The sequence below is a fragment of the Echinops telfairi genome, unplaced genomic scaffold (genome assembly GCF_000313985.2).
Source record: "Echinops telfairi isolate 266 unplaced genomic scaffold, ASM31398v2 ScPeMD7_36;HRSCAF=134, whole genome shotgun sequence".
In the NCBI taxonomy this organism is placed as follows: Eukaryota; Metazoa; Chordata; class Mammalia; order Afrosoricida; family Tenrecidae; genus Echinops; species Echinops telfairi.
This window is the reverse complement of record NW_022103934.1, coordinates 4226206-4249374: the sequence shown is the minus strand read 5'-3', so window position 1 is coordinate 4249374 and position 23169 is coordinate 4226206. Positions and strand designations below refer to the sequence as shown.

At 52.5% G+C, this 23169-nt stretch overlaps 1 protein-coding gene across 1 annotated transcript in view; it reads right to left on the bottom strand.

Moving 5' to 3' along the window:
• INSR (insulin receptor) overlaps positions 1–23169 on the bottom strand; it is a 134077-nt gene that overhangs the window by 19659 nt on the left and 91249 nt on the right. Inside the window, exons 6-12 of the mRNA XM_045290315.1 lie at positions 21206–21420; positions 20324–20450; positions 18563–18813; positions 16519–16686; positions 15817–16018; positions 6320–6594; positions 2951–3090 (exon numbers count right to left, since the gene is read on the bottom strand). Of these exons, the coding sequence (XP_045146250.1) occupies positions 2951–3090; positions 6320–6594; positions 15817–16018; positions 16519–16686; positions 18563–18813; positions 20324–20450; positions 21206–21420 (1378 nt within the window). The remainder of the gene's footprint in view (positions 1–2950; positions 3091–6319; positions 6595–15816; positions 16019–16518; positions 16687–18562; positions 18814–20323; positions 20451–21205; positions 21421–23169) is intronic.

Genomic DNA, 23169 nt, shown 5'->3' with positions numbered 1-23169 from the left:
GCCACTCTCACCACTGGTCCTGAAGGGATCATCTGTCCTGGATTCCCTGTGTTTCCGGTTCCTATCTGTACCAGTGTACATGCTCTGGTCTAACCTGATTTGTAAGGCAGAATTGGGATCATGATAGTGTGTGTACGTGTGCGGATGGGGGGGGGTGTTGAAGCATTTAAGAACTAGAGGAAAGTTGTATGTTTCATCATTGCTACACTGCACCGACTGGCTTGTCTCCTTCTCACGACCCCTCTATAAGGGGGTGTCCAGTTGCCTGCAGCTAGGCTTTGGATCCCCAATCTGCACTCCCCCTCATTCACAATGATATGATTTTTTGTTCCTTGATGCCTGATACCTGATCCTTTCAACACCTGGTGATCACAAAGGCTGGTGTGCTTCTTCCGTATTTTATAAAATCTTAGAAACCTACCCTGTTTACCCTAATGTGAGCAATCAGGATTTGAAATTGAGTTTGTTTTGTTTTTGGTAGTTGTTAAGAATGCACAAAGCAAAAATACTAATCCAACCATTTCTACATATATAATTCCGTGATGGTGACCACATTCTCTGAGTTAGGGAACCATGCTCGCCCTCCTTCTCTGAAGTATTCCTCTCACATGAACATGCACTCAGTGCCCCCACCGGTCCCTATTCAATCTTCCGAGTGTCCCTTTAAGCCCACCTAGAGAGATCTTAAAAGACACAATGCATAAGCCCTAGACCACTGGCTGGTTTTAAGAGGACTCGGGGTGTTTTTGGTTTAAGGTTTCACGATGATCTCAAGGCCATAGTTTTAAAGGGTTCACCAGGCACCCTGATTCCATATCCCCTCTAGAGCACACGACTATTCAAGACCTGTTCTGCGCTTCCCCTCCACTGAGTCACAGTGTTTTCCGAAAGGGGATAAATCAAATCATGCCGTGTTGTTAGCTGCCCTCAAGTGCTTTCTGACTCTTGGCATCCCACACGCTCAACTACAAGCTGAGGTCCCTGCTTTAAAGACGACCTAGGCAGATCTGCCCTGCAAACCTAGGCTCATCAGCTGTACTGCAGGATAAATACTCCGCCTAACAAAATGAGAACTTTTATGCTTCAAATTCCTCCTGGTCAAAGATGACTGGCAGTTCTGAATTTCGAAGTGTTGGGCTGTTTCCTCAGGGTCGGATGGGGGCAAGGCATTCCCATTCAGACGTTGCAGGAGAGCGCTGGTTTCCTTCCCAGCTGCATGGAAATTTGACTGTGCTTTGGAATATACCTGGACTATCTACATATAGATTCTCTAGATTCTAATGTGTTTTGGGAATCCACCTAAACAATATCTTATTCCCACAGAGTTACAGTCTCGGCAACCTTCCGGGGCAGTTCTCCCCTCCCCTCTAGGGTTGTTCTGGTTGACACTGACCAGATGGTCAGGATGGCCACAGACTCTAAAATGCGTCTTGGAAGATGCCTGGGGGATAAAACACACTCACACACACACACACACACATCTACAGAGGAAGGGGCAGAGCAGTCAATGCAGCGTTGAAGTGCAGGGCTGGAGACGAGTACTGAAGAACGCCGCGGACTGGCGGAAGGACAGACCCATCCGCAGGGGAGGAAGTGAGGCCAGCGGCAAGGGGGCAAGCCTTCATCCCCCATGCTTTGGGCGTTTTCAGGAGGGAACAATCTCTGGAGAAGGTCATCGAGTTTGGCGAACTAGAGGGGCGGCGAAAAGGATCGACGGCCCTCAATGAGACGGATGGACACAGTGGCTGCATCTATAGGTTCAGGCATAGGAACCTGAGGGTGAGGCTGGCGCAGCACCCTGCCATGTTTTGTTCGGTTGTGCACAGGGTCACCATGGGTCAGAGCTGACTGCATGATACCGAACAACGTGTTTAGGAACACACACACATATAGGTAGGTGGGTGTGTGTGTGAGAGAGCACACGTGCTGTCTGAAGATCAACGTCTACAACCTTCCTTACAGCAGGTTATTGCTTAACACTGCAACTCAATCTAAAGAAAACAAAAATTACACAACTACATTAATACATAATGCATCACAACAAATGGAGAAAAGACCGACATCCTCAATGATTTCATGTGACTAGGATCCACAATCAATGCGTGTGGAATCGGCAGGCAAGAAATCAAACAACAGCATGCATCTGGCAAATCTGTTGCACAAGAGTGATCACCTGTCAGAGAATTAAGACGTCACTTTGATGACTAAAATGCACTTGACCCAAGCCATGATGTTGGAAACGGAATCATCTGCATGTGAAAATTGGACAATGAATAAAGAAGCCCTGGGGGTGGGGGAGGGGATGAACTTGAATTACGGGGAATACGGAATGCACGCTGGACTGCCGGAACAGCAAACAATGCTGTTTTGGAAGGAGGACACCAGAATGCCCCTTAGAACTGAGGCTGTGATCCGGAGGGCCAGCTGCTAGAGCCGAACACCACACGTGGCCGAGGGTCAAGTGACGAGGAGACAACCCTCAGTGAGCTGGGCTGACACGTGAGGAGGACTGTGAGGCGAACACAGGACTGGGCGGGGTGCACTAAGTCAGAAGCGACCTGAAGGCCCCTAACAACAAAAACAGGCTCCCGTTTCCCTGTCCCATTGTCCTACAAAGTGTGCATCGAGGCGCTAAGCCAGGGGTCCTCAAACTTTTTAAACAAGGGCCGGTTCACTGTCCCTCAGACCCGTTGGAGGGCCGGACTATAGTTTTTTAAAAAGCTATGAACAAATTCCTGTGCACACCACACATACCTTATTTTGAAGTGAAAAACAAAACGGGGCAAAAACACCCGGCGGGCCCGATAAATGTCCTGGGGTGGGGGGCCCCCCCGCAGGTGGCTTGAGGACCCTGCTAAGCCTTCTCACTAGAAGCGGCTTGGGGAGTGTCCGGGACAGGTTTTTAGCAGACGGCAGAGGGGCCACAGACAGGTAAAGAGGCGAGCCTTACCTCATCGCCATATCGCCGGTAACTCACTTCATATAGCACAATCAGACCATTAGGTTCCTCTGGTTCCTGCCACATCAAGTGAACGATGTTGTTCTCTAAGATTTCATGGGTCACTGGACCAACGATGTCGTCCGCCTTGCCTGTAGGAAGCAGGGAGCAGTGGTTAGCAGCAGCGTCCATTCCCAGCCCCGAGCTGGTTACAGAGAATGAATATGAAGAAACCCACCTCACAGGACTGCTGGGAAGATACAATGGTTTGTTCTCTACATACACATCATTTTCTGATGGAATCCTTTGTAACGAACGGGGGCCAAAAATAGTTTTTAAAAAATTCCCAAACTCACTCACTGCCATGGACACCATTCCAGCTCATAACCACCGTATGGGGCAAGGCAGATCGGCCCTGGCAGGTTTGTGAGACTGTAATTCTTCACAGGAGTAGGAAACCTCACCTTTCTCCTGTGGCACGGCTGGCAGTGGTTTCAAACTACTGGCCTCGTGATTAGCAGCCCAAATGCATAACCCAGTATACTGCCAGGGTTCCCCAAAATATAGTATAGAGAGGATGCAAAGTCCATCAGTGGATGAATGAATAAATGATGGTATCTCTGAACAATAGCATGTTAGTCAGTAATGAAATGGAATAAAGGGTTGATACATGCTACAGCGTGGATAAACCTTGAAAGCACCGTGCTACATGAAAGAAGCCATATATGATATGATCCCACTTAGATACCATGTCCAGAATAGGCAAATTTATAGCCACAGAAAGTAGATTAGTGATTGCCCAAGGCTTAAAAACAACAGGAAATGAAAGGGGCACAGTTTCTCTTTTGTTCTGAAATTAGATAGTGGCGATGATTACACAACCTTACAAATGTACAAAAAGGCCTTTAAGTTAATCTTGTCAGGAGGATCTCACCTGAATTAAAAAACAACTAGATAGGAACTCACCCCAACAATAAAGTTTGATAATAAAGACGAAAAGGACAACAACATAAACAGAATTCTATGGCTCTTTCCTCCAGCTTCCCTCAAATGACAACATTCTGCGTAAACATTATCAAAACCAGGAAGCTGTCAGCAGTGCACAACTACTAATTAGACGTACAGGCCTTATTGGGATTTAAAGTTCCTATGGAAGGAAGGAACCCGAGTGGTGGGTGGTCAATGTTTTTGAGTGCTACCGAGATGGCTGGTAGTTCAAGTCTACCGGTCTTCTAGGCTGCCTCAAAGGCAGGCCGGGTGGACTTCCTTCCGGAAAACCATTGACACCAGCCCTACTCCGGCCCGTGGGGTTGCCGTGGGTAGGCGCTGGCTGCTTTGGTGTCTGAAAGGCACCTCGACCTTGGACAACACACAGGAAGTGCTCAAAACGTGTTGCGTCTAACTGACTCACTAGAGGAGGCAGGGATCTCACAGCTGTGCCAGCCGCCAAGGGTTTCCAGGTCTAGCTCTCCATCTCGGCGCAGCTGGATTTAAACTAAGGAGGGAGCGCCATCCACAGGAGTCAGTTCCTGTAAACTCAAAACCTGCGCACTTTGTTGCATGTGCAGCCACTGCACTGAGAGCAACTTGGAAAACTACGGTAACTTCAATAGTGCGGCATCAGAATATAACAAATCACAGACAAATCAATGGAGGCAAGAAAGGGCAAGGCCAGAAACGGACCTATGTCTACACACAAGGGAGCTTCGAAAGAGCTGTGGAAAGGGGGAAACCGAAAACTGATGGGGTTTCCCCTAAAAACTGTCTGAAGACCCCTTGTGTAGGAATTTGCTTTCAGAAAAAACGACTGGGCTAGCCTGGGCAAATGGGTGCAATCTTTCTGGAGGACGAGGGGACAAAACTCGACCGTTCTACTGCTAACTGCACATGCTCCAAGCACTCAATTCCAGATCGACAACTAGACGTCAAGGGGATATTCCTGGGCAATTGCACCAAGTAATTCATTCTGGTGCTGTCTTTCAAACTAAGCATCACAACATAACACTGAGAAAAGAGTTTTTAACTAAAACGAACCATTCCTATGCCTTTAGGGGACTCCCTACCACTGGGGAGGTGGGGTGGGGATTGTGAGTTAAAAATGGTATGAATGGTATGATTCCATTTTAGTAAACAGCTTAGTGGTTATGCGTTGGGCTGCTAACCGCGAGGTCTGCAGTTCAAAATCACCAGCTGCTCCATAGGAGAAAGAGGAGGCGTTCTACTCCTTTTAAGGAGTTCCGCTGTTGGAAACCCATGTGATTGGTTCTACCCTCCCATAGGGTCACTATGAATGTGAACTGACTTGATGGCAGTTGTGTGTTTTCCGTGTATACATGTCGATGTGATTCTGCTTGGATATAGGGTTATATTACTTCTTAAAAATGTGATCATAGAGAGTTTTAAATCTTACCGTTTCTGTGATAGAAAAAGGAAGGTGCACAGGGAAAGTCAGGCACCATGTGAATATTGTCTACAAGGCTGCAAAAAACACTTCTGGAGATCCTGAGGTGGCCTTTGAGCCTCCAAAACTAGAGGGGAAATACATTTTTGTCCTTTAAGGCCACCGGCTTGTGGTATTCCTTTCGCAGCAGCACTCGGAGACTAAGACCTAAGTATACACATTTCTATAAAAGGGACGTTCTGGAAGCTCATACAACAGACGGCTATCAGGGCTCACCTTGGTGCAATCTTCGTACATCTGTTTATATAGGTATGAGCAGAATTCATTTTACAGAAAGCAAGCTCTGAGAGGATAGACATACAACGGAAGGGCTTAATAGGATTACCTCAGGGGGCTCCCACCCATTTCCACTCACGGGGACTCCCCTGAGGGATGTTGAGGAGCGGCCCGCCCCGGGTTGGGGGGTCTGACACTGTGATCTTTACAGATGCAGACTGCGCATCTCTCCCCTGTGGAGCGGCTGGTGGGTTGGAACCGCCGACCTTTGGGTTGGCGGCCGAGCGTGTAGCCCATCTGTCGGGAGAGGTCGTTTCTCAGGGACTCAGGGGTGATGGCATCTAAATTTTCCTTATTGCTTATGCCTATTCACTCCTTTGTTTTTTTCTTCTCAACATGTCTGTGTAGTCTCTAAATGCTATGGACTGGCCACGCATGTCTTTTATTTTCTTCTTCTCGGGACTCGTGTATGTTTTCTAAACTTTTATATCATGGACGCGTCCTTACAGAAAGAAAAGGGCGTAAACTGAAGTAAGGGCGTGTGCGCATGCGCGCCCGTGCACACAGGCGCGCGCCCGTGACGCACAAGACGCACGCGTGCAGGCGCGCAGGCGCACAAGGCGCACAGGCGCGCAGGCGCACTCCCGACAGGACGCCGTCCCCCCCCGCCCCGCCCCGCCCCGCCCGCCCGCCCGCGGACCCACCTTCCGGCATGGTTCTGGCGCTGACGTAGGCGGCCACGCTGCATCTTTCTTCGGGGACATCTTGGTTGCACGCTTGCAGTTCAATACGGTAGCCCGTAAAATGGCGCAGGCCGGAAATGACCAAAGACTCCTTGTTTACCACTTTCTCGAAGGGCCGGAACTGGGCTGGGCTAGTGGGCTCGCTGGTGGAGGAGGCGTTGGGGAAGCCCGGAACGGTGGGCGCGGCCACGGTCACGTTCCCGGCGTCCCCCAGAGCCCTGCGCTTCCGCGACGGCCTGCAAGGACAATGGGACACGAACGGCCACGTGACCACTACCACCTTCAGGAATCACGCAGGGGGGCCCCGGGCAGAAGGGGAGCACACTCTGGGGCGGGAGGGGGGAAGCACGGTGATTAAAGAGACACCCCCGGATCCACCAGGAATGACCACCCAGGGCGGGGCCATGGCGTGGCGGAGGGCTGGATGGGTGGCTCCGGGCGCCAGCCCGCCAGCCGCAGACACATGCTCGGTTTCAGGTTCTCGCGTAGCGGATTAATAGGCCACCCAGGGTCAGTGTTAAAAATAAAGACACCCGAAGCGGCAGGAGTTCGCCTTGCGGGAAGGCCGGACCGTGGCGCCGGCCCCCTGGCCCGAGCCACCGTCCAACTAACGTCATCTTCCAAATGGGAGGGACACGTCACCGCCGCCCGATGACTAACGGGGCCATCTGCAAGAGTGCAGCGATCACACTTCTATTCTTGGTAAAGGAATCTTACTACTCCGACACCGAGGGGTCGCTCGGGAAGCGGCGCGCGGTGGGCAGCCCCCACCCCGGGAGCCCGTGCGCGGGGGCGGGCGCACCCCGAGTGTGGCTCGGCCTGGGGCAGGGGTGCCGAGCGGAGGGCAGCCGCGCACACAAAGGGCCACTTAACGTGCGGCGCCCGTGTCCCGAGTGTCCCGAAGGGCAAACCACAGGCAGAGAGCCGGCCAGGGCGGGCGGGGTACAGGGTTTCCCCTCCGAGCGACGCAAACCGCAAAAGTTTGGAACGCGGCGGCAGCGGTGATGTTTGGACGCAGCGTGAACTGTGTACTTGAAAATGGTGGCAGTGATAACGATTTTGCCTTCCGTGTATTTTTTTCACACAGGACAGCGGGGGCCAGGGGGGTAAAAAAAAAGATAAGTCAGCGGCTCGGGTGAGGCGGAAACCTGTCCCAGAAAGAGAACACAACTATTTTCCATTAGCGCAAGCCATAGGAATGCAGTGACCGCACCCTGTCCAAGGCGGACAACTGGCGAGACCCCGAAAAAAACTCGGCACTCCTGCCGAGTTCCAACTCTCTCCGGTTTTAACGTATGAGGAAATAAAATGGTGATCGCCTAATGATTTTAAAATACAAAAAAAATGTTAAGTATATAAAGAAAATTTAAACTATCAGTAATTCTCTCCGCAGTTTCCTTTACGATTTAAATATATAAATATTTAAATATATATATATGATCAAATTTGTTTCATGACCTTCCCCTTCCCCCCATCCCTTCCTACATTGGAAAGCATTCTCCCAATGGCATTACATATTTCCCTTACAACATGTTTTAAGCAGGGCAGGACTTAAGTGCATTTTTGTTTTTGGTTTTGTTTCATCAAGGTTAGGGTGTCCCCCCCCCCGTTGTGAAAATAGTACATGCTGCGGGAGGAGGAAGGGAGCAACCTAGAAAACATTGAATGGTCGTAAATATTCCATCTAACACATCACTGTAATTTTCTTTTTTTAACCACAATTTTCATAACCATCTAATTTTCCAGTATGAAAACATTCCCAACTTTTTTTTGCTGTTATACAAAGTCTGACTCACAGCCACCCTATAGAACAAGATAGTACTGCCCCTGTGGGTTCCCAAGACAGTAACTGAGTAGAAAGCCTCATCTTTCTCCCTCAGAGCAACTGGTGGTTTCAAACTGCAGACCGTGCAGCTGGCAGCGCAGCATGCAACCACTATGCCACCAGAGCATATTGACGGTTATAATTACTGCTACCCTACCGTCTCAGGGAGTCCCGGGGGCACAGTGGTTACGCATAAGGCTGTTTCACCACCAGGTCAGAAGTTTGAAACCACCTGCCCCGAGGTGGGAGAATGAGGGCACTTTCTACTCTCGTAAAGAATGTCCCGGGAAGCCCAGAGAGGCAGTTAGTTCAACCCTGTTCTAGAGGGTCGCTAGGAGTGGGAACTGCCTGGAAGGCAGCGAGCTTGGCTTTTTAAGTATGAGATTGTCTTTTTTAAAAAGGCTGCCTCTGAGCCAATTCTGGCTGATGGTGACCCGAGTGCGAATGGAACTGCGTTCCATAGGGCTTCCAGCGGCTGCAACCTTTCCAGAGCAGACTGCCTGCTCTTCTCTTTCTGGGCTGTGTCGACATGGTCAGTTCTTCAGTGAGTGGGTCAGCACTGTACCACCCAGAGACTTAATTGTTTTATTAGTTCCTGAAAGTGGATTCCTAGAAGAGAAACCACCAAGCCAAAGGGGATATGAAACCTTTTACGCTTCTTCATGTGTCTGGCTACCTCGTCACCTAAAAACAGCTCAGGGTGAACCCCAGCCGAGCTGAAAGTCTCACAGAAAACGGCCAGATTTTCAACCCACGAAACACACACTGATGTCTGCTGCTTGGGCATTCCTTTGTTCCATTCAGCTTCCGTTCCTCAGCCCTAGACAGGCTTCTGTTTCACCGGGAAAGCATCCCTCCCTGTCCTTGGCCAATTTTCTCCACCAACTTCTAGTGCTTTCCATATTCCAAGTGGTGATGGGTAAGGCTGCCTGTCAACCTGGCCTCGCAGTGGTGCCCAGCTGTTTGGCTGAACGCTGGGTTGTTGCTGGGCACTGTCAGGTTAGTTCCGCCTCACAGCAACCAGGCTGCAGGGCAGAGCAGGCCTGCCTCACAGGGCGGCTGACAACACGAATCCTTTATCTACTGCACTGTGCCATTCAGCCCTGTTGGCTCTGGCCCGTGAGTTCTCTTCAGCCCATCTGACGCAGTCTTTCACGTTTATTTATAGAAGTTTCTATAGCAGTGAATTTTTTTAAAAAGAAAAGAAAATCCGTGCAGATAATTCTCAGCGGGGCTATTATGAATGGCATTTCCCCTGACTGCCTGCTCGCTGGTGGTTCGGTGCCGACTGATCAGTGCTGACTCACAGCGACTGCTCGCTGTACGACAAAACAAAACACCACCCAGTCCTGTGCCCACGCCTGAGCCCTCTGTGGCAGTCGCTGTGTGGGCACATCTCGTTGAGGGCCTTCCTCTTTTTCGCAGCCCCCTCCACACGTATGACGTCCTTCTCCAGGGACCATCGCTCCTAACAGCGTGTCCAAAGAACGTGAGATGAAGGCTCACCAACTAGCCTCGCTGTGTCCTACTTAGTGCTAACATACCTGTCACTTACCTGTCACTCGCTTTATTTATATCGCATTAGGAATGATTTCGATCTCCTTGCTCAAACCCTTACAAAGGGCAGCATGGTTGATTTCCTCTATTTTTCGAGGACTCCACTACAAAGGGAATGGCTACACACAGCTTGCCCTGTAAAGGGTCAACGGTCACCATTTGGTCTCTGCCACACTGGCTCCCTCTGCCATTGCAACTCAAGAGCAGCCACAGGTAACAGGTGAATAAGGTGGGTGTGCCTGCATCGCCGCATCTTGCATTATAAAAACAGGAGGCCAGCCTGCATGCTGACTTCCCTTCCCACCACTCATTCCAGTTTATTGGGCCTCTTTGTACATCGACTAGACACCAAGGGAAATGTTCACCGATGTTCTTAGGTGCCACGGAGTCCGCTCCGACTCACAGCAGCGACCCCACGTGCAATAAACAAAACGCCGCCCGGCCCTGCAGCACCCTCACAAGGGTTATGCATGAGCCAGCTGTGGCAGCCTCGTTCTGAAGAGGGATGGTTTTAAAGAAGATGCTGGCTTGGCAGCTGGCTTAGCGTGTTGTTAGCTGCCATCAAGTCTGTTCCGACTCACGGCCACGCATGTGTGCACAGTGGAACTTCTCCATGTGGTTTTCAAGGCCGGGATCAATAGCTGAGTTTGAACTGCCAGCCTTTCAGCTGATGGTCTAGCACATAAGCAATGTGTGTTGGATTCTATGATACAAGCCCTCTTTGATTTCTCCTTTTTGAAATTAGGAATTGGAGATTAATGTTCATGAATGAGATTTGGGTTGGGGGGAAATGTTTGGTTATTTTTTCCAAATCCATGATGAAATAGTTATATTATCAATCTTCTGATCTTAAACCATTTCTGAGATAAGTGATGTTTCCAATGCAGTATTTGAGTTAGGAGATTTGGATCTAAAGTCAATTACTAGCTTGACCTGTGGTTTTCCTTCCAGTGAACGATCTTTGGCAGGTACTGTCAGTGGTGTTACATTAGTTTCATAAAATGAACTGTGAAGATTTGCATAGACCTCTATGCTTTGGAACAGATCTTTTAATTTAAAGAAACAGTTGGTCTTTCAGAGTCTGAAAGACCTCATCTGTAAAACTCTCTGGGCCCGGTGCCTTTTGGGAGGAAATTAACTGGCACATATTTTTCAGTCTTCTTTTCCAAGGTTACTAGACGACTTTATTTTCTGCTGCTTCCTGAATCCGTCTAGACAAGCTAAATTTTCCTGCCTGACCGTTTCTACCAGCCCCTGGTTGTCCAGAGATTTCGACATCTTAAAACTTTCCTCAAGCCCTAGCTTCAGGCCATCTTCTTTCTGTTTATTGGTGTCCCCCACTCCCACCCTCTGATTATAACAACCCAATGCTCTGTCACTGCTGTTTTCATGGCGTGTGTCCACAGATGGTAAACTTACGTGAGACAGAATGAAAACTGCCCAGCGGTCACCAGGTTGTGGCTCAGAGCCACAGCATGCATTTTGACTCATCGTGTGGCCCCGTACAACAAAACAGAGTTTTGCTAGGCTTTGATCTTTACAAAAGCAGGTGGTCAGGTTGGCACCACTAGTCTTATGGTGAGCAGCCATGCCACCAGTATCCCTTCCCCGGTTAGCACAGGCTTAGCTGCCAGTGAACTTCTTCCTTGCTGATACATTTGGTCCTGACATTTATACGCCCTTCCTTTAACTTGTCAGACCAGGTAAGTCTAGTTATTTCGGTCACAGCCCAACGTCGACCATACAGTCCGGAAGCTATGAGACAGCACCACAGTCTCATTTCCTTCCTTCCAAGCAGACTTCTAGGGCCACTGCCACGTCCACTTTGACCCACCAGATACGTAAGCAAATGACTTTTAATCAACAGAGAGTAATATTTCCCGTTCAAACTGTCGAAACTCGGGTTTATGTTTTTACTGAGTGGGGCTCGGCTGCTAATGGCGATGTTGGCCGTCACACTCCGCTGCTGGGGGTGGGGGAGTCAAGATACACCAGACACATCCTTGCATTGAGGTGCTAAGATTCTTCTTGGTAGTCTTTTGGCAATGCAAACCCAAAAGGCGACTTCAGATGGGAAGAAGACAGCTTCCACATGCCCAGCCTACCTTCAAGCTCAAAGCATAGCCACATTCGTGGGGGTCAGAACATTTCCACACAGGCACCAACTGGCCTCCCAGAAGTGGTGTCTGGATAACCACCCATGATGGAGAAAGCGTTATCAGAGCCACCAGGAAATACAGCACGTGTATCTACAAATGCGCACGCACCACGGAGATTACACCCAGAAGACCCTGGCGTGGTGATGGCAGACCACGGACGCCCACAACAAAGTACGTAACAGACCCATTCCTCCCCTGCAGAAGGCAAACAACGCCGCCTCGGAGCTGACCCCTGCTCAGGGCACCCGTGTGTGCCAGCACAGAGCTGTGGCCCAGAGGGTTGTCGGTGGCCCATGGTTCAGACGCAAGTCTCCAGGCCTTTCTCCCAAGTGCCCCGGGAGCCGGTTCACCAGGGACTCCTCCATTCCTCTCTACACAGTGTTTTACTGGAATGTGGTTCCCAGCCAGGGACCCTTGGCCAAGTGCAGTGCAGGGTGTCGGTATCCCTTCTAGGGAGTGGGGCATACTGCTGCGAACACCCTACAGAGCACCAGACAGCCCCTGCCACCCCCACCCCCCAACAAAACGAGCACCCAAGGTGTTGGGGGCGAGAAACCCGGGTCTTCACCAAAGCAGCAAATGTCTAGGTCTAACCTTATTCCCAGGGGCCCTGGTGGCTCAGGAGGCAGGAGCTCAGCAGCTTCCTGAAAGGTTAGTGGTTCAAGCCCAGCAGCAGCTCTGCATCCAGAAAGACTGCACCCTTGGAAATCCTACGGGGCAGCTCTGTTCTGTCCTGGTGGCACAGTGGTGACGCCCTGGCAATTCAAACTCACCAGCCGCTTCTCAAGAGGCAGAGGTGATGGTCTGACGCTCATCGAGACACGGAGCCTCAGAAACCTGAGGGTCTCCGTGGATCAGCGTTGACTACAAGGGGGAGCCTTAATGCTGATTACATTCAAGCGGTCACTAGAAGATCTCGCACACCAATTTGAAAGTCATTTTGTGTTTAAGGAGATGTCCTCTCTGGGCCCCAATCTGCCCGCCTCCCCCCCCAAAAGCCAGCCATCCCAGGAGCCTGCAAGTAGACCCACCTCCTTGCCTTGACCCGTTCTCTCTGCTTGGAATGCCGCCCCCTCCTCCCATCTGCACCAACACCCCTTCCTTCATTCTTCAGGATACAGCATTCAAGGACGCTTCCTGACCTTCCTGCATGGAATGCAGCTGCTCAGCGTGCCTGTACTTGTCACTCCGAAGACAAAGGTTCTGCTTCCCTATCAGTCCTTCCCACTGTAGTCTAATCTGCTGGGCAGGCACACCCTGCCTCAGGAGCCGCTGACTCCTCCGTGTCCGTGAAACTTGAGTGACTGAGTGGACAACATGGGGACAGGGGTGGGAGAGGGGGCACATGTGGCCCATCTGGGAGGTGCTGGTCAATATTTCATGGGTTCCATTTTTAAAGAAGCGCAAGTTAGTTGAGCAGCCCTGAGGGCACAGCGATTACACATTGGACTGCTAACCACAAGTCAGCAGTTTGAACCTGATCCCGGGAAGAAAGATGAGGCTTTCTGTTCTATAAAGATGGACAGCCAAAGGGACAGCTCTACTCTGTCTTATAGGGCCACCAGGAGTCGGAACCAACTCAGTGGCAGTGAATTGTTTTTCAATGTTAGTTGAGATTATTCCCTGGACTTGTGCTCAGAGCCCCTCTCAGTGAAGAACTAGAGGAAGCATGTGCAATGCAGCTCCATCACATGCAACAAGGCCCAGCACCCATTGCAGTTTTCCAGGTACCCCACAAGCCCCCCTCCTGGCCCGAGGACCTTGGACGCTGTGTCCCCGGCCAGTCACAACCAGGGTCGTCAGTGACAGAGCCTGGAGAGGTTTTTCTTTGCAGGCGAGACCAATAGCTTTGAGGCTAGAGAGAACTTCTGCAGTCTCTTGTCTCTGATCCCGTAGTCTTGGGCCACGGTCCCCAAGGCACCACCAGGGTGTATGATGAATCCACTCCAGCAGAGAAGATGCCCAGTCCACTTCCGCAGGGGCCAGCCTGCTAAGGGTTCCACCCACTGAAACGTCCCAGTTAGGGAGCATTTTGGTTTTTACCTCAAAGTCATACCGGCCTCTGGACCCAGAGTCCCGGGGGTGTGGGTGGGAGGCGGGAAGAGTGCAAGGAGACGCCAACAGCAGGTTCCACAGGGGTGGTTCCAGAGAAAAGAGTCATTGGAAGAGGGGGGCAGAGAGATCTGGCATTTCTTTTGGGGGGTTGATGCTCTTGGGAAAGGGCCAGGGGCCTCTGACATCTGGAAACGCCCCTGGTCTCGCAGTTGACTCGAAGCCAGGGCCCGCATGTGCGTGGGAGTGGGACTGTGCCCCATGGGGTTCAAGGTGGGTTTTGAGGAAGCAGGGCACGCATGTGCGTGGGAGTGGGACTGTGCCCCATGGGGTTCAAGAGTGGGTTTTGGGGGAGCAGGTTGCCAGGTCTTTCTTCCAAGATGCTTTGGGTTGGACTCCAACTTCCAACCCACCATCACCTGCGAAGGTTCCCGCAGAAGTTTGAGGGGGCGAAACTATAGATATACACTGGATTGTGCCACACCCCCACCCCAAATACCAAGGGACTTTTAAAAGTTCAAGAACAAATTATAGAACCTTTTCATTTTCTGACTGAGGGCCCCCTCCTCCCCACCCTGTAGGTGAATACCCTAACCTCCATGCCTGCAAGTACAATTCCAGGTAGAAATGGGCTATCTCTGCTACATTAATGAGGCAAGATCAGTGTATGAGGTATCTTGAGTCCATTTCTTTTGAGATATAAAAAGGTATTAAACAGATGGGGCTAGACAGATTCCAGGCCACATGGAGACATCCACAGGACCAGGAAGCAGACTCTGGCATGACCAGGACTAGCCCTCAGAGCCCAGACAGAGAGAAAGCCTCCCCAGAGCCGGACGTCCAGCCTTCCCAACAATGGGCTCAAGCAGAACAGCAAATGTGAGGGAACAAAGGAGCGTGGGTGGGGTGTTTCATCCTGTTGTGCATAGACAGCACACCGATTCGACAACACCTAGCAACAAACAACTGTGGGACAATACATTTCTGTGACGGCAGCACGAGCCACAACCACACTGGCCGTTTGCTGAGGCACGAAGTCCACCAACTCATAAAAATAGGTTTCAGACACCCAACAGCTTCCACGGATTGCCGTAAAGACTTGTGGAACCATACAACAGAGATGGTTAGCCGCTAGCGCTTCCTGGCAACCGAGGGCAAGCCTGTCGTGCTCGGAAGTGCTCGATTCACTCCCCTTACCTAACTCAGTGGTCCTCAGCTGGGGCAAGTTGGACCCAGATGAGTGGGGAGGGAGGGGTCTGTGCCTGCTGACGCAGCCAGGAGTGGGGCTGAGAAGGCAATAGCTGGCAGCCGGGCTCTGGCCTGAGCAGGGAAGCTGAGGTTCCACGTGACTGGGTGACATGTGCTGGGGTTCTGTCCCCCACCACTCAGTGGCAGCAGAGGTGGGCAGCTTAGCATTGGTGGTGCACGCAGTGTCCAATTAATAAGAGAGAACCCTGCCTGCAAACTCCCCAGGATGGGAACCCATCCCCTTTCACATGTTGGAGGGCACCCAAACTACGTCCCTGTGGGTGTCGTGGACACCCCACGAGGGACAGGGGCGCTGTGAACTGGGTTACTTATCATCACCAGGTGGTGGGCAGGCAAGCAGACACGGGCCTCCCAGGGCTCGCCTCCCTCCCGCTTCCCTGGCTGCCCAAGTTCCTTTGCGCTCAGGCAGACCTGCACGGGAGTCAATGATCCCGAGGGCTGTGGGGAGGCTCACACTCAGGGTCGTAAGCAACTGAAGTAATCGTCCCCCAGGAAGCTTCCTGGGGACTTGGAAGGTCTCCCTGTGCGAGGAGGAGGCTTCCCCGTGCCCCACCGGCACCCCGCACCCCCTCGTGGTGGCCCCGCGGGCAGCAGACCTGGGCACGAAGACGACGTTGTGCAGGTAGTCCTCGAAGGTCTTGCGGAAGGACGACTCCTCGAGCTCCTTCATGATCTGGGAGTCCGTCTTGGGGCAGGAGCAGCACTGGCCGGCCGCCTCCTCATAGTCGCTCTGGTTGGGCTTCTGGGCGCCCTCGGCCTCCGATGGCGGGGACCAGGCTCGGGAAGACAGCTTCAGCCCTGCAGACAGGACCGTGCTTGGAGCCCAGCACACATGCTGCGCCCCAGCCAGAGGAGACTGTCCCACAGACAGGGGCTCCCCTTCTGGTGGGGAAACCCGGGCCCAACCCCTACGTAGGGCACACCCCTGGAACACAGTGCCCCGTCAAGATGTACAGCCCTGGAACCCACAGGGGAAGTTCCCCTTGGTCCGACTTGTTTGTTGTGACTCTGTGGCAGCACGTCTTAAGTTTGGAGAAGCTCCACGCGGAGCCCAGGCCCGCCCCTGGCTTTGTCAAGGAGTTCTCAGCACACCTGTGTGCGGCCTGCATGGTCAACGCGGCCACGCCCACACCCGTGTGGCGGGGGCCAAGCAATGGGAACGTGCATGTTTCCATGAGGTAGCACAGAACGTGCACGTGCGAGTGTGGGCGCCTGTGTACACACACTGGGAAACAGGCTGAGAGAAGACCTTCCTGGGGTGAACCACCTGTGGGGGCGGGGGGCACCCCTGCACTCACCTTTGAGGCAATAATCCAGGTCATACAGCTCACTGTCCTCCACCTGCTTCTCCCAGAACACCAGGTAGTGCGTGATGTTGCCATTGGGGTCTGAGGGAGGCTTCCACTTCAGGAGAATCTGGGATGAGGAATTGGAGACCGAGATAGGATCCTGGGGGACAGAAGGATCTGGAAGGAGAAAGGAAACAGGTCCACAGTGAGGAGGTGGGGAGAGTACAGGTGGTGGGATGGGTGGGTGCCCATGTTGAGGGAACCAGCAGGGTGGTCTCTGCAGCGTTCTCTGACCCGAACGACAAACACCTGCCAGAAGTTGTTCAAAGCACATGTACTAGTCGTGTCCCGGCAGAGCGGTCTAGCTATTGCCTCCTGCCAGTAATCTCAAAATGCTCTTAGCTGCAGGCAGGCCACCGGGATACCAGGCCCACCGCCCTGGGTCGGCTTCCCACTCGTTGCCCCTGCAGGGTGGAGGAGAACGTCCCCATGGTGGTTCCCAGGCCACCGTCATCGTCTCCCACGGACGGCTTCCAACCACGAGCCTCGTTTGTGGTGAGGGGCCCAGCACTCCACCCACAGTGCCACCAGAGCCCTCGAAGGTGGGTGAGGGTCACACTCCGAGCAAGCCGGGTCCTAACTAGCCTGCTGGCAGCTGATCTCAGTCAAGTGGGGGAAGGCAGGGCTTAATCAATCGTGTTGAGATTCGTCAACGCCGACAGGGGATCTTTATTTCTCCGTCTCTTCTACGAAGAAGCCCCGAGGCAGAGTTGGACATGGGTGAGGCACGGACTGCCCACCAAAAAGCCGGCGGTTTGAAACCACCAGTGGGCCCATGAGAGAAAGATGAGGCAGTCTGCTTTCATTAGCATTTACAGCCTCGGAAAACCTCTGGGCAGTTCTACTCTGTCGTAGAGGGTGGCGTGTGCATGCGTGCTTCCTTCTCCTGATAAGCTTTGTTGTACCTAGCTTCTCTGACTCATTGGCTTTTTCTAGAACCAAGTTGGTCTCCCATATACATGCACATAGAACAGCTACTCAGCATTAATCTTATGTCCAAACTTGGGAGCCTCTGGGTTATTTTTAACCCTCAACAGGCTCTGCTGTCCAGCAATCACCTGACCCCCTGACGTCCTAGGAAGCTGCCCACATTGAAATCCACACCCTGAGTGGGGAGCCGAGGGTGCCCCGGAGCCCGGTGGCGGGGGGAGGGGATGGGTGACATGTTGGCTGCTAACCACAAGGTCAGCTGTTTCAAATCGCCAGCTGCTCCTTGGGAGCAAGAGAGGCTTTCTACTCCCGTCAAGAGGCAGGGTAACTCGGAAACCCACAGGAGCAGTTCGACCCTGCCCTGGGGGTTCCCGGTGAATCGGAATCCACTCGGTGGCAGCTGAGAGTTTAGGATTTACACCAGTGGTTCTCGACCCCTTTAGGGGTCAAACGACCCTTTCTCAGGGGTCTCCTAAGACCACATTTCCGATGGTCTCAGGAACCCAGACACAGCTCCTCTCCGTCTCCAGGGGGGTCCCCCCACATGCAGACATGCCCACATACAGGGTCGCCACATGAGGAACGGTATTGAAGGGTCACAGCATTAGGAAGGTTGAGAACCACTGGTTTACACCATCTGACACACTGGGAATTTATTCATGTGAGAGGATTGAACTCTGTTTTTTGACTTCGAGAGGTTCAAAGCCCACTAACACAGGGGTCTGAGATCTGGGCACTGCTGTCCAGGACGGGAAACTCTTTGGTCTGGACACTGCTGTCCAGGTAATAATTCCAAACCGACCCGTAGGGCTTCACAGGCTGCCAATCTGCATAGCAACCAGCCGCCAGGTCTCGCTCCTGAGGAACAACCAGCGAGCTTACACCAACAACCTGTCCTGGAGCACCGAGTGCTTTAACCATGGTGCCACCAGGATCCCGACTTACTGAGCGCCCAGACCCCACCCAACCCACAGCTGTCAAGTCAATTCAAGACACTGCCCCATGGGCTGGCTAACAGGCAAGATATCTGATCCCAGTTCAAGTTCACATTCCCAGCACTTACTGGTGGCGTCTGTCTGGACATAGATGATGTCACTCTTGGCCCCGTAGGTCCGGCGTTCATCAGAAAAGGTGACCAAGGACTTGACGAAGATGGCGTACTGGGTCCAAGGCTTGAGACCCCGCATCAGCCACCCAGGTTGGCTCTGCATCTTGGGGTCGTTGGACCTCGGGGGCGGGTCGATGTCCACCACTGTCCAGCTGTTAGAGCCACACGCGTCCTGCCCGTCAAACTCGGTCACATTCTGATAGGGGCTTCGGGGAGGAAACGGGGAAGGGCGTTACATCAGCTACACTGGGCTGCTGATTTTGCCGGCTGCCCCCAGCCTGCCCGGCCTTGTTTGTTCTCAAAACAACAATGTATCTATTTGCGCTGCTGCTGCTGCTGCTGCTGCTGCTGCTACTGAGAGTCTGCACAGCAGAACAGGCACCGGAGCTTCACAAAGTCGTGGAAAGACAGGATGAAAAGAGAACAGGCCTTTCTGAAGCCCCCTTGCCCACCGTTGGACAATTTCTGCACTGACTCCATTCTTCCAGGCATTTGGCCGCTCCCGCTGCCCCGCCCCCAAGTCGTCCCTCCCACAGGAACATGAACTTGCTGCCCCCTAAGCTTCCTATCTAACCTTTCAAGAGGCCATGGCCAATCTGAGCCCACGTCAAACAAACCCACTGCCATCAGGCCCGTTCCAGAGACCAGCCCCACAGGGCTCCAGAGAACATACGGTCGGTCTTTACAGGTGCAGAAGGCCTCTTTTTGCTCCCGAGGAGCTGCTGGTGGGACTGAACCACCCACCATTCCATTAGCAGCCCAACACTTGATGCATGTGATCTTAGAAGCGTACACTGCCCACATTCTTGACCAGTGAACTAAACTGTTGTTTGGATTTCAGGACGACGTCAGGGGGTCACCTGCCCAATCTATGGCACAGTGGGAACCAAAAGAGGCGCAGCCAATGGAAAAGTGGCAACTACCCCCCCACCCCCACCCCCCAGTCTCAATATCCCACCCACCGTAATAATAGCCGCAATGACCTCGTGAGCGTGAGCGACTGACGCGAGAGAACACATGGTTTCTCAGCACACAGCCAGCCACATCCTGGGTCCTGAGGGATGGCGTGACTATGGCTATTACTAATATGACCCCAAGGACCACTGCTGCTGGGGCCATCAAGTCAACCCCCATGCACGACAACCCAGGCACAATCCACTGTAGATCAGACTGCTGTGTACCAGCAGGCTTTCATAGGCGATCACCAGGCCTTTCTTCCTAGTCTGTGTTAACCTGGGAGTGCTGCTGAAACCTGTCCGGCCTCCTAGTAATACACAAGCCTCCATGCACAGATGGGTGGTCGTTGCTCAAGAGGGACACTGGCCGGGAGTTCAGCTCGGCTCTCCCCCCATGGGAGGTGAGCATTCTATCACTGATCCGCCAATGCCAGCAACTGTAGTACTCGCCATCTTCCTGCAACCTCCCAGCCCAGTCCTCCACCCAAACCAGCTAGGCACACAGAGCTCCTTGGCTGAGAAAGCCCGTGGGTGCTACACAGGGGGCAGAACAGTCCGGGTTTGCAAAAGAAACTTACCTACTTCAATGTCTGGCTTTTGACCACAAGACACCCTGTAGATGCCACATGCCGTCAGATGGTGACGACATAAGCCAGGAGAGAGAGTTGAGAGGTGACCCAGAAGAGCTCCTAAGCTCACAAACAACAGACACAGGCTAGCTGGCCTCCCCCTCTTCTCAGCACCTAAAGCTTGTACTTACGCCTCCTTGTAGAACAGCATGAAGCCCAGAAGGTCTCTGAAGTCAGGTGGCCAGTACGGCTTCCATTTAAGCAAGATCTTGTCAGGAGACGTGCGGATGTAAGAAAATGTGAGTAATTCGTTTTCACCTAGAAGGGCAAGAAGTGAAAATACACGCACTGAAAAACTTCTATGTCAGTATCAAAGTAGTTTGCTTCAGGCCCAAAGAGGTCGTTGCCAGGAGGGAGGCGACACTCTTGACAATTCCCTAGCTTCTCCCTGTGCCGGCAGCTCTGGACCTGAGTGTGAACGGCGGGAGGTGGGATGAGTTCAGACATAAGAACTGGCCAGGTAACCAGGCCCCTGGTGCAAGCAAATTAGCTCACAGGGTGTCCAACTGAATTACAGCTGGGCCATTCCAATGCTAGAGGACCATTGGCCAACCACGATTGTAATTTTCAAGAGAAAGGATCGTCCTCGCCTTCCCTACTTTGTACATGACAGACACTGATGCCAGTACTTTGTTGGCACTTCTGATTCCACCCTGGAATCTGCTTCCCAGATGGCCCAGACGGATACAGTCATTTATACTTATCTTGGAACCCTCAGGTGTAGCACTGGGCTGGATAATTATCTCAGCTGTCATTCACCTACCCACCATTGCCATCCACCCAATCATGAATACTTACCTGGCATCTTCCAAGAATCAGGTACCACCCTCAGTGCAATAGCCACAGAGACCAGATATCCCATGCCTTCCCTCAGTATTTCAGAAAGTCTTGCCTAGCTGTGTTGTCTGAGCTCACTATGGGGCAGATACACCTTCTTGGGCAGCGGGCAGCATGGAGTGGACAGCCCCGTTATCTGGTCCGTGGGATGCAGAGACCAGGGCAGCACCACTTACAGGACGCCTGATCCCCATTGGTCTTCAGGGCAATATCATTCCTCTCCTGACGCCCTTTGGTTCCCGACACCTCTTCCATCTTGTGAATCTCCGACAAGCAGAGTTTGGGGTTGTAGTGGAAGAAGAGTTTCCCGCGGGTGATGGTGAGGTTGTGTTTGCTCCAGTCCCACAGCTGCCTTAGGTTCTGGTTGTCCAAGGCGTAGAAGGAGTAGTTCCTATGGAGACACACAGACACACACTGAGTCCTCTGACGCTCACTGCGCCACCTCCAAGATGCCGCGAAAGGCTCAAGTCTGTGTCGTTCAGTGCTGTCACCCCAGTCCTTATCACTTGCTTTGAGACAGATTCGAGAAGCACTCCTTGAATGGGGAGAGGGCAGTCTTACGACCAGGAAGGTGTCTGAGCTTGGTCTCCAAGAGAGGAGGCCTAAGACGGTAATGGGTTGAGATACAGATTTTGCAGAGGGAGAGGATTGTAGACTGAAAGGCAGTTGAGTGCAACGTGGGTCCACCAGGGAAAACCAGAGAAGCCTACACCAGCCCAAGGGCACAGGAAACAAGGCCGGCAATGTGGCCATTGCCCATCCATGTAGAATATTACATGCTAGACTGAGGATGTGTGACCCAACTCAGAGGGAGGCATGGCTGGGTCTACCGCAGCTAGGCCTGTTCTTTCCAGCGATTAATGGGCCCCTGTGGTACAATGAATCGTGGCTCTTCTAACTGTAGCCTTGAACCCTGGTGACATCGTGGGTTATCTTTCGGTCAGCAGTTCAAAGCAACCAGGCACTCCGTGGAAGTAAAAGGTGAGACTTTCTATTCCCGTACAGAGTTACAGTCTTGGAAACCCACAAGGGCAGTTCTACACTGGGGTCACCATGAGTCACAATCAACTGGGCAGCGGGTGAGTTTTGTTTTGTTTTGTTTCTCGGAACCACAGTCTTTGACTTGGTGGGACCATATGGGTATAGAATAGGGAACTCTAACGTGGAGACTGGTTAGTTTGGCCACCCCGGTGATTTTAAAATGAGCCATCTCCGAAGCAGAAAGGGGGTGGGAAGAATCCCACTACCATCAAAAGAGAAGAGTCAGGAGTGGAGCGTGTCCTTTGTACCTCGAGATGCGTGTGTGACAGCTCTCAATCCAGGAGACAGGGCTGTGACACGAGAGGCTTGGCAGAGGAGCAGCAGTGGCAGAACCAGGAGTCGGAGGACAAGATAAAGCAGTGGGCTTCTGGAATTGAATCCCTTTGGGCGGGAGACTCGCTTGCAGAATGGAGTGCCTCCAGGCACTTAGCTGGGGGAGTTAAGACTTAGTAACCCAGAGCTAGAGCTAAAGCCTAGTGCCTTGGAGCTGAAAACTATGGTGCAGGAGCATGCCTCCTGAGCACGTATTGGCAGCACTCAAAGGGCTCTATTCCACTGCCTGAGCAGGACAGAGGCCAAGGGTCCACGTGACCAGAAAGAGGCCTGCCTATGGGCATGGCTAAGAAGAGGCTGCCCTTACCAAAGAACCCTACCCAGAGTTGTTTCTGGTCCTAAATCATAACCAGTTCACGTCCCTATCAAACCCTATAATCATCTTGTACATTCTGTGTGACCTCTGCAGTGAATGACTGAACCCAGCAGAGAAGTCGAGTGTGCCCTGGGAGGGGCAGCTGAGTGTCGGTGTGGGTAAAGAAGGGTGGAGGGTGGAGGCATGTCTGACCTCTGCCTCATAGGGCTTGGCTGTGGGCCGGGCTGGTGTTGAGTCTGAGTCTCCCTCATCCTTATGAACCCAGAAGAGGTCAGATGTGGCCCCATGGCACCTCTACGGCCATTGGGCAGGCAACGGATGGGAGAAGGGGGAGTGTCTCGACCGGCTGGGCCTGAGTCAGCAGCCATAGTGGCCCTTGAGTGTGTGACCTGGGACTGTTCAGAACCCGCTGTTGCCGCTGGCTGCCATCAGCCTGATCCTCCACATGGC